Genomic DNA, 17,264 nt, shown 5'->3' on the forward strand with positions numbered 1-17,264 from the left:
AATGTTAAATAACAAAGTAATGTTTAAAAAGTTATATGTATAAAATTCTTTGTTTCAGAAAAAACTGGGGAAACCCTAGTTTTTAAAGTGTACGAAAGTGTAGTCCCCATCTATGAAAGTGTAGTCCAAGACTTTATTTCCTCTACTTTTTATAAACTGAAATTTGTCATGAAAATGGATTCCCAGTAAATAAATCATTAAAAACAGTTTTACAAGTATTATATACACGACTGCCCAAAAGAAGTGTAATGGATTTAGTTTGTATATATTATATTGTACATATTATGTTTGTTTGTTCCACTGTACCAGCTCAACGACTAAAGCGATTTAGATGTATCACCCCGCATTGGAACCCTTACATTAGAGGGAGTGTCATAGGCTATATAAATATGTATATATATATATATATATATATATATATATATATATATATATATGTTTAAACAGATTTAAGAAAATTGAAAAAAAAATATTATCCTATATATAAATACTATATGCAAAATAGTCACCCATACGCTCTTTAATTATCGTATATTAGTAATTAGCATATATTAAAGTTATAATAATGTTTGTCAACACTGTTTTTTGGCAGTTGTGCTTTTTAATTTTCAATATTTATCTTTTGTTTATGTGGTTTTTGCATAACTAAACATCAAAAATCTATATCTGTCAAGAAGAACAAAACACTGGTAAAAAAGATATAACACACAGTTATGATTTCAGTCATCTAAAGAGATACGTCTAGCTAAAATAAGTTCAATCAAGTGTTAAGTATTGTAAGTGTAAATTTTAAACAAAAAGAAGGAACTGTTCCAAAATGTACATACATGGATCAAGCCAAACTACTGTAAAACCTTGACAAAGCAGCATGAAAAATACACAATTATAAAATAAAATATAAGTGTTTAAAATTCATAAACACATGAAATAATTTCAATGAAAAAACATGAAAATACTTAACATAAAAAATAACTAAAATGAGAAATAAATCAGGAGGCGTTAACAAAAATTAGTTAATACATATTTATGTACATATTGAATAGGATATAGAAAATCCAGGGTTTTTTCTTTTTTTGTATTATTTAAAAATTAATTGACAGATTAACATTGCTTCTGTAAAAGAAAATTGTTTAGCTCTAATTGTTTTTAAATAAATTTGTGGGAAAATTTTTTAAATGGTTCAGTAATTTATTAAAAATGGCAGCAGATGCATAATAAGGTCCTTTGTCATAAGCCAAAGTATTGTGTTGACTTACATGAAATTAGTTCTGCTGATTGGTTTGATAGAAATAGAAACTGTCATTTTTAAATATGTGTACTCTTTATAGCAAAGATTGCACAATGATAAATATAAACTCAAAGTTAGCATTTTTACTTTTTCTAAGTATTGACCTACATCATTAATATTTACAGCTGCCAAACAATGATCTGACAACCCATTTTTGTATCTTGAAAATTTGTTCTAACTTTGAGTGAGACCCAAGAAATATTATTGTTCACATAGGAGTGTATGTATGTAAGCATAAGTATTTAACAATTAAAAGCTTAGTATTTTACAAAAGGGCTTCAAAATAGGTATTGCTGCTCTTACATAATTTTGTACACACAGTAAAACATACACATTCAAAATAATGAGCGCAAATTTCTATTTCAGTGTGTATTTAATGAGAAAATACCATGAAAACAAAAATCATATAGCAGTTTAGAAACTTCAATTATATATTCATTAAATAGAGATTAACTTATATTACTTCTCAAAGTAATATAAAAAAATAATATGATATTTAGCATACTTCAAAAGTTTTCTCATTAAATCCCTTTCTGAGCAGTGCTTTTTTTACTAATAGCTCTAACACATTTTGTTTAATTTCATAAATAAAAAAATTCTAGTTCCATATTTGAACTAGACAGGACCTAACTTAACATGTCTTCTTTCAAAACATTACCAACAAATCATTAACCAGTATATTTTGTTAGTTATAAATTTATTTTAGATTTTACCAGTTTACTTACAAAGATATACTTGGATTATAAAGGAAATAACTTTTACATTACTGTCAGGAACAGTCCTCTTATTGCAGCAGTTGTTAAATGAAGAAAAGAGCACTATAAATTCATACAGTTTTCTGAAATAGATGAAAATAGGCTAATATTCTATTAAAAATTTGAATTAAAGTTTATTTTGTTTTTACCCTTGATCCTTTTTAAATATATATGTCCAATGGTAATGAACCACACCAGCACAAAAACAAAGTAAAACAGTTCATAATTTTTAAATAATTCAATTACAGTCCTTATGCAAATTATTATTATTTGTGTGGTAGGATTTAAAGAAACACTTTCATTCTTTTCTCGTATACATAATTATGTTACTCTATACATTACATTCACATTTGTCCTTCGTGCAATAATAATGGTTATTTACAATTCTATTTACATGTTCAAAACATGTGATCAGTGCAATTATAATACACCCTCTTTATCTTACATTAATCTCATTACAGTCAACCTCTTGCAGATATCTACACATAGATATATCTAATACTTTCAAAAAAAAAAACAACATAGGTTTATGACTATAGCTTTAAAATACAAAGTTTTTTCCATAAAAGAAAATAAGCATATTTACCACATCAACTCTACCCATAAAACTACTACATTATTTTACTAAGGATAGAGTATTTGTATATTTCAAAAGACTTACAAATACCTATTGCAAAATCCTTTAGCACATGAAATATTTTAGATGACAAATTCTTCATTTATCTATTTCTAGTAATTTTTTAATATTTTAAAATTATTTTGCTTTATAAAAAACTACCACTATCATCCATAAATTCATAGTACTGTAGCAATGTAATTATGATGACAGATATTCGGAAGGTTAAATTTCAATAGATAATATACCCAATGTTATGGTATTAATGATTTCAACAAATAAATGCTAAATATTAGCAAATTATCCAAATGGATATATAATTTAAAAATAGAATACCTTCAAGAATTTTGTAAAGTAGCTGTTCAGAGATGTGAATTTAAAATAGTAGATCACTGTCTTTGAATTTGACAGAGTAAAATAAAGACAGACTTTTTTTTATAATTAAGAATCAGGATTTATTTTTTAGACATATATAAAATTTAAATCTTACATATTTGATACACAAGCGACTTGTGAATGTAGAATATAAAAATAGAAACCTATAAGTCATACTAAAATGACATGTAGATTTCATCAATGACTCAACTACATTAAATAAATAAGATAAATAAATATTTTATTCATTTAAAAAAAATACATAATAGAGTATCAAGAATGAATCAAAGGAAACCATGGTAAAACCATGATCTGGGCAGCATCACAAAATACATAAGTAATAATAATAATAAAAAATGGATGTATTTAAAGGCTACATTAATAATCTAAAATATAAACAATAAAATAAAATTTTACATATTAATACTAAGTATAAAAATTAATTTCTAACTAAAAAAACATTAATAAAGATTATTCATTTGACCACGTATTTACAAACTTGTCAAACAGATGCAGAAAATTCAAGGTTTTTTAATTAATATTATTTAAAACATCACTGACAGAATAATATTGTTTCTATAAAAAAAAAGTAATTTACTTTAAATAAATTGGTGGAAAGATTTATAGAATTATTCAGTAATTTATTAAAAATATAGCAGCAAAAGTACCTTCTAATAAGACAAAGTATTGTGTTGAGTTATACAAAAGCATTTCACTCAGTTGCCTGGTTTGGTAAAGATGGGTATTATTTTTTAAGAATAATTTTAATTTTTAATTTTGTAGTCTACATGATTCATGGTTATGGACATCAAATAATGATGTTATATCCCATTTGTTTCTTGAAAAACTCATCCTAATTTGTTCAGGGGGGTAAGAGAGATAATACTTCAGATAGAAATATATACAAGCATAATACCTAATATTGATGGCAAGCTTAGCATCTTCTTCAGGCATTATGCTTAAAATATAAAACTGAAGAAATATGTACAACGCTAAAAATAAACGGGCATACGATCTACGGATGTATAAAATTACGCATAATAATGAACGTAAGCTGTAATGATGACTGCAATTCTTAAATAATGTTGCTATTAGAAAAACATTAGATATGTTTATAAGTAAGTGATATAGAATAATTAACAAGGTTTGATAAGAAAATAATAGTTTACTCACTATAATGTGTGCACCAATAGGAATGTAAAGACTTAATTTTGTAGCACTGAAAAATAAAACTGTATTAACCCGTTTTCTTGACTCATCTAAGAAATTAGTTATCTCTGTTTCCCGCTATTTCCAAAGAAATTATAGTAATGTCACGCGAAATACTGAATAGCTCTAGATGTTAATAATTTTTTTTTTTTAATTTGAAATGCTGGATAATTAAAATAAATAATACAAATTTTCGGGGTTTATGAGTTATAACTATAGGATTTTCCATCCACTTGGTTTACTACAATTTATATGTACGGTATCGTTGACAATATTTACTTTCTCTTGATCCCACACTGCGTCTTTTAACAATGGTTGAGCATTTCGATAAAATCTTCCTTTAACAGTATTCATCATTAATAAAATTTAATGGTCACCAATCAATTAAAAATACGGTAAAAATTACGTAAACCTGCAATAATTATTTAATGTGATAATAACTACACATAATTACCTTCAGATATTTTTATCAATTAATGAATAATTGTACTCAAATGGTTATCACATGGAAGAAGGTTGTTAGTTTTAGTTTCACCCTGAAATATTATTACTAAATATTTCAAAATTATTTTAGGAATTCAGTAAATAATGTATGTTTGATTGATATTTTCGTTTGATACTCAAAAGATCTCTAGATATACAGTTCCAGCCTTCATGATTTGGAGCTCGGAGGTTGTTGCGTCTTGTGTTGGTGTAATGAATGTACTTGTAGCTTGTTACATCCACAAATTGCTACGCCAGTATGTGTTGTTAATTAGTACCCAACAAAAAAATTGAGGAGCCGTTAGTATTAAAATATAACTGATCTACGAACTATATCAATCTTCCGTACGGCAGCTAGCGCTTTAATCATCAGTGCCGTTTCGACACAACTTAAAACTGAATATTAAGAAAGCCGTGTGTGATTTTGTAGGATATATGAGATAACAATAATGCGAAGATTTTTGGATTTTTTATGCAAATATAGTTATTTAAAATAATGCCTTCTAGAATGAGAAACAGTTTAAGCTACAATTGATTAACTTGTATGATTACATTATTAGTAGTAATGTCGGTGTTAATTTTAAATGAATAGACCGAACATATTGATAGTTTTACTAGTTTGAAGTCGGCCTCTTCCATTTAAAACGGGTGGAGAGCTTTTATTTGTAAGGGTACTTACTATATAACTTTTTTAAGTTGATATTTTTTAATTGATTACATTTATTTATTTTTTATAAACACATTTACATTTTTTTATTGAATTTTAATTTAATATTACATGCTGGACAAATTTCAACTTGAAGAACCAAAGCAAATGTGAAAAAATAAGCCACATTGTTTGATAGGACTGTCAACTTAGTGTCCAAGTGGTAGCAGAAGCTGTGAGCATTGACAAAGACACTGTGTAGAAGATTATATATATGAGGATCTTAACATAAAAAAAGTTTGAACTAAGATAGTCCCTAGAATTCTCATACCAGAAAAAAAAATGCTCCAAGGAAACTTGTGTGAATTGATGCAACAACTTTGTGATGACCCCAACCTTTTTCAAGAAATGATCATATGTGATGGAACCTAGATCTTCTGGAATTATTCTGCGATGAAATGACTGTCAGTTGACTGGAAAACACCATCAATACCAAGAATGAAACCGCTCTTTAAAATAAAACCAAATTCAAAGCCACTCCTTTCTTGTTTTTTTTTTAAATCAAGGCCGTTACTTTAGAAGAATGGGTTTCAGAAATCACAATAGTGAATCGGCACTCCCAATCGGAAGTTTTGTTTAAGCTGAGAAAAAATGTAAAGAAAACTGTGGAAAAAAGGTTTCGTTCATCATCAGGACAATGTCCCTGTAAACACAGCAGTTTTTTGCTAACAAGCAAACACTGGAACATCCACCATATTCACTGTATTTGGCAACATGTGAGTTTTTTCTTTTTCCTAAACTGAAATTGTTGCTTTAAGGAACACATTTTGAGTCAACCGATTCAAGAGAGTAGAAAATGACAGATGTGATAAAACATCTGATAAGATTTAATTTGTTTCATCCATTTGACCAATGGAAAACTAGACTGCATCAATCTGTAAGTGGAAATGGGTACATATTTAAGAGGACAACATTATATTTGAAATTCAACTTTAAAACTCATCTTTATAAAATAAAGATGAGTTATTATATCAGTCTTGTTGTTTAATAGACAAACTTTATATATTGTCATCTATTTTTAAAATTAAAAACATCAACTCCTACCTGACTAAAAGCAGAGCAATTTTGTAACTCAGCACAACTTCCATTCTGTATAATAAAGGGCTGTATTATTCTTGTTGACATTTTTAATAAATTACAATCATTTAAAAGAATTTCCTCCAGTTGACCAGATTTACCTTTCACAGAATGAATACTACATGCTAATGAGTTTTAAAAAATGAATTTTCTGCATCTTTATTACTTCATATAATAAGAAGGATATAATAAATAAAAGGGGATAAATCTACCTTTCAATCATTTTTCCAAGATCATATTAATAACTAAATTTAATCAATTTCTTTTTTATTTTTCATATAACTTTAATAAAATCAATTTCAAATTTTTCTAATCCCTTTATATACCTTAATGATTCACAAATATATATTTAATAAAAAGATCTGATTGAAAATTTTATCAAAACATGGCTCAAATAGTAATATTTAAGAGAATGAAGAGGTCAGTCAAAAAGACTTACCCCAGTTTTAATAATAAAACTCATATTATTATATTTTTAATAACATTAAATTAAATTAAAAATGCTCAATCCTTTGAAACATAATTCTTTAAAGACAAAAGTAAGTATAACCCAAAACAGTCAACCAAGTCTTTAAAACCTTAGAAAACACAGGTTTTTAGACTGAGTTATTGTAACAGTTTCTATGAAGTTTTATGCTTTATATTTTTATACTTAATGGATCCTTGTATTTGTTAAATGTATTTATGATATTTTTAACTTTTTGTTTAAGAAAATTTATTTTTTATTATAGGAAAACAAATATGTTGTCTGACCCCTCTTATGTGTGAGTACCCACCCTCATTCCTATATGTCCTATTGTATTGTATTAATACTGTTCTTCAGTCTTATGTTGGACTGATCTCCTTATTGCCCTTGTTAATTTTCTTTTAAAATTATTTTTAAATTGACTGAAATCTTTTACTGCCAAACAACAAAACATTCTGAATTTCAATTTAATTCCACAAAAAAATTAAAAGTGGACTTTTCCCCTTTATTCTTTGTACCTATTATATGTGCTTAAATAGCTTCATTAACATCTTATGAATTATAATTTTTTTCTATTTATTTAAATTTTTTATTATCTTTCATACTTGATTTACTATTACTTCATACATTTCTTATTTTTAAATATTAATATGGATTTTAATCTCTACTTTTTTTATAGAATTGTGTCTTAAGTGAATAAGTTGTGATCATGTTTTACCATAGCTTTCCTTGATTCACCCAGGTAAATGTTGGGGCAATATCTTTTTCATTCATAAGGAAGCACAAAGATTATCTGAAGTGATCTATAATCTACAACTAGGACATAAAACAATTATTTTACTTATTTATTTACTTGTTGAATAATAATGGTGACATGCATAGAAAATGACCCTATGGCAATTACAAGGCAAAATAAAATTTTTATAAACAATACACTTCAGACACTGCTGCAGAGACCAGTATAATCATTATTTTACTACATTAATAATACCTGACTAATTTCAGTAAAAGTATGATGTAGATTTATCAATTGGTATTAAATCTCTGAACCAGCCAAGTACAAAATTTATAATAAGCGAATTCTCCAATTATTTACTACTTTTTGACATACATAGAAGAACTGAATGGAATATCTTAAGTTTACTTAAGTCATATAAGATGTTACTAAAATACATCAATTATAATAACAAAATTCTTTTATCGACTTCAAAACTGTTTTTCCTGTAAAAGAAGGGCTTTGAGAAGTATTAAAAGAATGTAATTGTTTACAAAATTTATTATTTTTTGCAGCATATATTATTAAGCTCTAATGGTAACAGTGTAAGTCCAGTACTAGTTGACATGAACATGGATGGTACTGAAGACATTGTCACAGCAAATGGAGCTTATATTTCTGTTTATGATGGTCGAACATTAAATCAGCTGTGGAACACGTCAGTTACTTCAACTAACATAAATTTATTAAATACTTACATGTAAGTATTTCTTTAAAAGTTGCTAATATCAATTCATTTTTGGGATTAGTATTATACAAAGAAAAATTATACTTAACAAACTTGCTTTAAAAATAACAAATTGTTTTTATTACTTTGTTTTGTAATTTTTTCATAAAGCTGTTTATTACATCAACACAAAGAAACTAAACAACATAAGAACACATCCATAAGGACAATAATTAGACATCCAAAAGTTTCTAAAATCTTTGTTTTCTTTTGATGAAATATTTCTACTAAATTTCAGTTCTCTAATCAATTAGAATTCTCTGATCAAGAGCAATCAATCACCTACAATTTAGAATAAACAAGAAACCACTTTTTTTGAGATTATCTATAATTTCATGAATGAAGATAAAAATTAAAATACTTCCTTATTCAGAATTTTAATCATTGAAAACAAATAAAAATTCTTGTGCAATTCTGCACAAGAAGACTGACTTTTTGTTATCTTTTTTCCTTTTGCCCCGCTCAAACACATTCCCAGTCATCATGACCCTCAAAGTAGGTAACAACACTACCTGAATATGCCGAACAATATTGCTAATAATAGAAATGTCAACATTCTAACTTGCAGCATCATAACAAACCACATTTCTAACTTGCTTCCCTCTAATTTTTTGACCCTAAATTGCGCATAACTCAAAACCAAATCAACCAATTTTCATTTAATTTTCTCATGCAGAATATCAGATACACTGCTACACCATATCTAAATTTCAATGAAATTGATCTTGTAGTCCTGAAGATTTTTGAGCCACAACATTTTATATGTAGGTTTATAAATAAATATGTAAGGAAACAAAAATTAAGTGAATAATATTTTTGTATTCCTCGTATCTCAAAACATAAAGAAAATTCATTTTCAACCTTTACTCCCACCATTTGACTGAAAGTAATACCATACTTTTCTTTGAAAAGTTGGTAAAAATATTTTTTTTCTACCTGACTAATGCAAAAATCAAATTTTTAATAAACAAGCATATCTAAAACTACACATAATTTAAGAATCTATAATAATTGATTTAGAATCATTAATTTAAGAATCATTTGTCACAAATAAAACTAATGATAATGGGAAATAAATTGTTCATTATGACACACTTTTCCAAAGATAGCTAATAAAAAGAAATTACATAATTAGTTCTGGAATGACCTTTGCATAAAATAAATATTCGAAAAAAAGTACAAAACTAACTTCAAAAATGTTTTACATAATACTTTTACTTTCCCAGGTATGTAGTCATACTGTATGAAAAATATACATATATATATACATTCTATATACAATTATATAGATGACTTATTAATATAAGAGAAAGTATGCTAATCAGGTCAAATTTTTGTCTGTCAAGGTTTTTGCAGATCTTGACATTTCCTGATCCCCTCTAACCAAAAAATGCAATTTTAACATTGAAAAATTCCAGAACAAATTATGTGCATGTGTATGTATGTTGGCTTATCCTTTCCTTGATATCTCAAAACTGAATGTTCAAATTCAGATGAAATTTAACAGTGATTTCTATATCTGGTTTGATGCATGCCATTTCGGTTGAAATTGCTCAAGGGGGTAAGGAAATATGAACCTTATGGGTCCAATATCTCAAAATTTTAATCAGAGTAGAATAATTTTTTTATGTTATTCTCTAATTGCTTACTTAAATAATTGAACATTTTATTTAATTTGCCTTCTAACTGGTAGTTTCTCAAGGGCAAAACCTTAGGTAGTCAGGTTGCTTCATTTTCCTAAAAACTTGTGAACTATACGCCAGCTTTTTCCAATTCTTGTTTCACTTTTGATTTTCAGAAGTTGTTGCTAGATTAAGAGCTACTATCAATAGTTTAGTGTCATATAATTTGTTGCCAATTCTAAAGAGTTAAAATTTAAAAAAAAATGAAAATGTAATTTTTTATTGCGGATATTTTGAACTGAATTTTAATTCTGTAAAAAAAATATTTATTTTTGAAATTATATTTTGTTTCATTTAAAATTTGAATAGGCACTGAAAAACACTACCCATAAAAAGCTGCTTACAAAAAATAGAAATGCAAGAAACTTGCTGCCACTTGATAAGAAAAGAAATGTAGAGTAACAATATGAAGAAGCCACTTTTGAATATAAACTAAGGCTGTCTGGAATGTGGAATGCAGGATACATATTTTTAGTAGGATAACTCAAGTTGTTCTACTAATCTTTTTAAATGTTTAAATAAAAATATTTGATACTAGATACTTTTAATATGTACGATAACTTTTATATGTACAATCCACAAATTGTTCAACAAATCCATGTTACCTAAATCTCATGTAAAAACTAAACTAGCACCACAAATGGAATAACTTTTTAAAACTCATTTATTTTCTGCACAAAATAAATAAATAATGATAGAAAAATAGATTATTTTTACATACATAAACAAACAGTATGAGAAAATAGTTCAGAAATTTAAAAAATCTGAATTCAATGTAGCCTTCAGAACAATAAAAAGATCAAAACAAATCATTACACATAGAACACTATCACCAAATAAATATAATGCTCCAAATGCTCCTGGATTACACAAACTAATCTATTCCAATTCTATAATGACCTAATTGGTCAGACAGTACACATTTTTTAAACAAAGATACCATGAACATATAAAAGTTCTCCAGAGCAAACTTGACTCAACATTTTGCCAACCACTTCATAGATACAAATCCACCAAAATTAACAACAACCATTATATTCTAAAAATATACAAAGTATAACTACATCTGAAAACTATATTAAGAGATATATACACATTCAAAAACATGTGATAATATAGACTAAATAAAAGGACTCGATTCAAATCAAACACAGTTTTCAACCAAATTGTCAATACACGTCTGTCTAAACTTCTAAAAAAACAATCAGTAGTAAAATCAGCTGATGCCATTGTGGGGCACAGTCATGGTTTCAAAGATGACTGAAAACATTTCAAAGTAAGTTTTAAAAAAAAAAAATTATTATACAATTTGGTTCAATCCATCATTACAAAAGGTTTTAATTTTATTTATAATTATTGCTTGATAGTAGCCAGTTTTTCAAGATGAAAGACAAAAGGATATTGTTGTAGATCCAACTGCCTTCATAAACTTAAGCCAAAAGGTAATAAAAAATCATCAAAATGAAGACAAGAAAAGCAAAATATTTATTTCATAATTGCATAATTAAAATAATAGCTTCTACACCTTACTTAATTTAAAGTTTTATTTATATGTATAATTTTTTTTTCAGTTCTCCAACACCAGCATATTTTAATGATGATTTAATACCAGATATTTTGGTTATACAACTAGCAGGTCCAGATATATTAAGTATATATAACACACAGGTAATAAATTAGTCTTTTTTTGTAATAAAATAATTTTTTGGTCTGGTACAGTCTTTATGACAAAGTAGGAAAAATAGTTCTTTGTTTGAATTATTATAAAATATGGAAATTTTTTTATATATTACAAATTTTCTTTCCATATTAAATTTTTTACAGTCTATACTTATAGACAACTTACTACACAAAATAGAAAATAAAATCAGTGGCAGAAAATACATTACAAACTTATCAAACAACATTCATGAAAAATACCCAAGATTTTCAAGAAAAAAGGTTACTTTGTCATTTTGAAAACTACTAATGAAATACACACGATCAAACACCAAACTAAGAAAATACACACCAACAACCCATAACTTATGAATAATGCATAAATTAAACTGATTGAATTAAACACTACATCAGACAGTCTGGATACACATTCATTCTCCTATTCAATGAACACATACAAACATTATAGCCAAATAAAATTTGACTGAGTAAGCCTAATCAAATTTTGCAAATTACCATATAGAAACAGGAAAGAAACACAAAGAGATTAACTACATCTTTTAAATTATACACACATTAGTATATAAAATCAAGATGTCCATATACTTGAACAATAAGAAATTTACAATCACATTACATTTAATAAAACCAATATATGAAATTAACAAACACAATTGATTTTAATTCTTGATGGGAAGAAAGGAGCTAATAAAAATAATGCAACTATAAACTCTATTGAAGAAAATCCCACAATTAGCTCTGTAAAGCCTTTGGAAGAGTAATAATATCTGTTAATCGAAAAACAACCCATTAACAATTTCTAATAATTTTAGTGTTATATTTTATAATTCTGTTCATTAAATTAAAAAAAGAAAAAATCGATAAATAAAAGATATACACATAATTTCTTTGTAAACATTATTATAGCAATTTCTAATTTATTCTGATAATATTTTCATTACTTTTAATATTATTGTTACTATTATTCTTATTATAAGAGTAATTGATATACAACATTAATAAATTTTTTTAGATATCAGTACTGGATGGGGAAAATGGTCAGAATCTATTAGAACAAGTTATAATCGGTTCAGGTGCAGTTGATTCACCAGCCATTACACTTAGTTACAAGGGTATTGGAAATGATTACTTTCTGTTTTGGCATTCTGTATGTATTGGTCATGAAAATGATGATCAACCTTATTATATATTCAGAGGTATGTAAATTTTTAATAAGGAAAAATTAAGTTATTCCAGTTTATTGTTAATTTTTAACGACTTCCTAATATTTTTTTAAGTATGTTATATTTTGGCGTGATTAAAAAAATAAAATCAACATAAATAAGTAGAAGTCATTCTTACTTATTTACAAGCAAAGTCATAAAATCTGAATGGTCAGTTCTCATATTCAGCTTTTCATTTAACTCTATCCGTCTAACTGTCAAGATTAATCTGTCTTTTTTCTACGACAGCCCTGACACCTTGTATCTATCAAATCCTTGGTGTCCTCTCATTCTTCTCTCATAAGACACCCACTCAATTCATTTTTTCATATCCTATTTTCTAATATCCATTTCAGATGTCCATACCATGCAGCCAGCTGCACCTTCCATACTTTTAAATGATGTTCTTTTTATTTCCATTTGTGCTCAAATATTTTCATTTCACACTTTATCCCTGAACGTCAGCCAAAAATCATCTCCAATTTCCCATTGTCATTACCTCAACTCAGGATTATCTTTGCACTTACAATCCAAATTTCCATTCCATAAAAACAAAGGGTTATCTAAGAATTATTAAAACTAAAGTTTAGTTCCCTTCATGATGTTATTATCGCACAAAATACTAGGAAGTTTTCTTGTAAATATGCTCCCTTTATGTAGATTTTATCTCCGAACCAATTCGTCATAATATCAGAGATCAAAAATACTCCTACTTATATACATTAATTTACACTCTGATCTTCCCAGCCATTGTTACTAAATTAGTCACATCTAATTCTGTCAACCAGAATCTAGGACTTGATTACATTTACTTCCGCCCCCATTTCTCATCCTTAATTAAGCAGTCTGTTATAAAAGTAATATCATCATAATCCTCAGCCAATACCATGTGGTCATTAGCAAATAAAAGTGTATATGTATTATCTTCATCAATCCGCCCTTACTTTCCATCATATACCCACACACTTACTTTCCTTAAAAAAAAATAATAAAAATAAGTTAAAAAGGGTTAGAAAAATAGAACACTCTTGCCTAAGACTTTGTATCCAAAAAAAGACTCCTCTGACAACTAAATTTTTATTTTAATGCAATTGTTTCTTCTTTTAAAAAACATTAAATGAAATTAATTAAAGCAGGATTTATTCCACTAACATTTCTCAAATTTAAAAATAGTAAGTTTAGACTTCTGCCATGCTCTAACTTCTTTTCAATTACATTATTAATACTAAAGAAATTATCCATACATGATTTACCATAGTAAAATTCACCAGCACTTCCAAATCATTTATTCTTTTTCCAATCTCTCCTTCAAGAGTTAATTGTCTCGCATTAAACTAAATCCTTTATAATTTGCACTCTCCCTTACTTCCTTTTTTGTGAATTGCTTATCCTTGCTACTTTCCATTCATCAAGACATTTGTTAATTAACTTTGCTACATAGTCAGCAATGCTGCTTGGGCATTCTTTAACTCAGTGGGTAAACCTCTAGGTCCTGCCAGTTTGTTGTTTTTCAGCTGTTCTGTAAGTACTTCTAATTTCCTCTGCCGTCACTTGATTAAAAACTTTTTGTTCCTTCTCCCTCTTATAAATAACTTCTTCAAACTTTTCTCTGTTTTCAGTAAGCAAAACTGCTAAAGTAATATCGTTTATTAATAATGAAAAAAATTCATATAGTTAATTGTTGTACAACATGACATTTTTAAACGATAAGAGGCAGAAATCAAACTTGTGATTTCTTTTAACTCTTATTTGAAGCTGTTCAAAGAGTTTCATGAGCTTTGCTTACCAAAATCTTACCAAAAGATGAGAAAAAGAAGTAAAAACAAATTAGAAATTGATGTAGATGTGTAACAATTTTGCCGAAATTTTAAGTGAAATAAGCATGTCCGAGAATATTATACATTCTTGAAAATCTTTACTAAGGGTTGTCTGATATTTTATAAAGCTTTTGCTTTCACCAACTTTAGAATGATAATCTTTAAAGAAAATTACCTTAAAGAAATACAGAGATATATTTACTATTAGTTGATCACATGGATAGAATTCCCATTAATGGATTAATGGTAAATAATAGTACCTATATTGCCCATAAATCAACATTTTTGGGGTGTTTTAATAGATAACTAACTGATTTTGTTGCAAACAAAATCAAACTACACAGTTTTGCTTAAAGGCTCCTTAATAAAACAGTAAGTTTGTCATCATTACCAAACATTTTGCTCACACAGACTCCAGTCTGAAGTATAATATGTCTTGAGGTTGACTCAAAAAATCAGAACAGATTTTTAAAATAAAAAATGGGCTTCAAAACATAGTTTGGTGTCCATATGTATGACCCCCTAGACTGACATTTATAAAAATAAAATTTTAAACTTATTCTTGTTTTTATATTGATGAGTGTACAATTTTTCCTAAAAGGAATAACTACTTGCTATTTTATGCAAGTCAACACAATACTTCGGCTTAGAAGAAAAGATCTTATGCTTCTGTTGCCTTTTAATAATAACCATTTAAAAAATTTTCCAACCAATGTATTTAAAATACAATTAACGATTTTCTTTAACAGAAAGAATATTACCTAACTGATGAATTTTTAATCCATAGTAATTAAAAAATTATTATTTTTTATGTTTAATATTTTTATGTAGTGTTATTTACTTTAACATTATTATTTCATGTGTTATAATTTAAATAATTTGTACAAGCTAAAATCGTATGTATTTTATATTTTATAATTAATTGTGTATTTTGTGAAGGTGCTCTGATCAAGGTATTTGCCACAGTTTCCTTTGATCCATCCAGGTAAATGTGGAGTAGTTCCTGTTTTTTATTCTTGTAGTAGTGTATCTATCCATTCCTGATGTGATCTGTATATTGTATTACTATACATCAGTCAGAATAAAAAATTTATTTACTTATTTATTGCAATGTAGCAAAGTAATTATTCAAAAGAATTATACATACAAGGGATAATTAGGTGTAAGCAATGACGCTTAGATGCAATAATTATTATGTTGAATCAGCTATAAATAAGATTAAATAAAGATATCAACAAAGAATAAGATGAAATAATGTGATGAAGAATGAATCAAACATGTACTATCATACTAAATTTTTTTTCTAAGTTATATACATGAGTAATTTAACCATGAATCTACTAAAAATCTGTAATAAACAACAATATTCTTTCTTTTGCTTCCATCAATTTTAATTTACAAAAAATTACAGTAATAATTCTTTTTGCTGCCATTAAAAATACAGGTTTTATGCTTGATTTTAATAGCTGCTTTTTTTTATTCAAAATTACAACTTCAGTATAAGAAAAATTAATAAATTGAAAGACTATAATAAGTTGCAAAAGACAATACAGAATCTCTATTTTGTCTTTCAGGGAATGCAAATGTCCGCGAACAAAGTAGAACAGACTTCTGTAGAATACGGTTTAATTCTTCAACTGAAATGCGTTTGTATGCTCTTAGTCAACATCTGGAGCCTCCAGGTGTTCTTTTATATTCAACAAGTAAGTTTCCATAGTTTTTATTAAATTTTAGTTTTTAATAAATTCTAAGATTTAACATTAGCAAATTTCTTTACTCATCAAAAATATCAAATTCTGCCATGAATTTGGGCACATCAACTTACATACTCATATAATTACTCAACTCATATATTTTGTCAATTCATATATTTAATACATTAATCATCAGTTGTATAGTGAAATAATAGTAATTGATAATGTATACTTCTAAGAAGGAAATAAATTGGGTCTACTATAAAACTCAAGAACAGTGTAAGGTATTAATTTTCTGTAGCATTAAGTTCTTTCTGCCTCAACATCAACGAAATAGGATGAAGAATTTTCTTTTGTTAATTTTTGTTTTGGCTTAATCAAGCTTAATGCTTTCTTAACAATAATTGAGAATATGTATTTTACAGCATCAATGGAATAAATATAAAGAAAATTTTGTGTTGTTTAACAACAATTCAGTACAATAAAACCAAATTGCTTAACAGAACCATCATTTGAATGTTTAATTACTATTAGGTAGTCTAGCTTTCTAAGGCTTAGAGTATACTCTCATACCTAGCAATGCTTTGTATTGTTAAGCTCTTAAAATAGAATCATTTATTTGCTGAATTATTTGTTTGGTTAGTAATTTAAATCTCAAAGAATTAAGCATATTTTAAATCACGATGTCTAAGCTAACAAATTAAATATTTAT

The 17,264-nt window shown here is 26.9% G+C and overlaps 1 protein-coding gene across 1 annotated transcript in view; it reads left to right on the forward strand.

Annotated features, from left to right (window-relative positions):
- Nucleotides 1-17,264, forward strand: part of LOC142319322 (uncharacterized) — a 59,953-nt gene that overhangs the window by 22,445 nt on the left and 20,244 nt on the right. Inside the window, exons 6-9 of the mRNA XM_075356482.1 lie at nt 8,266-8,450; nt 11,731-11,827; nt 12,852-13,035; nt 16,433-16,561. Of these exons, the coding sequence (XP_075212597.1) occupies nt 8,266-8,450; nt 11,731-11,827; nt 12,852-13,035; nt 16,433-16,561 (595 nt within the window). The remainder of the gene's footprint in view (nt 1-8,265; nt 8,451-11,730; nt 11,828-12,851; nt 13,036-16,432; nt 16,562-17,264) is intronic.

Source organism: Lycorma delicatula, chromosome 2, assembly GCF_047948215.1.
Source record: "Lycorma delicatula isolate Av1 chromosome 2, ASM4794821v1, whole genome shotgun sequence".
NCBI classification, from domain to species: domain Eukaryota; kingdom Metazoa; phylum Arthropoda; class Insecta; order Hemiptera; family Fulgoridae; genus Lycorma; species Lycorma delicatula.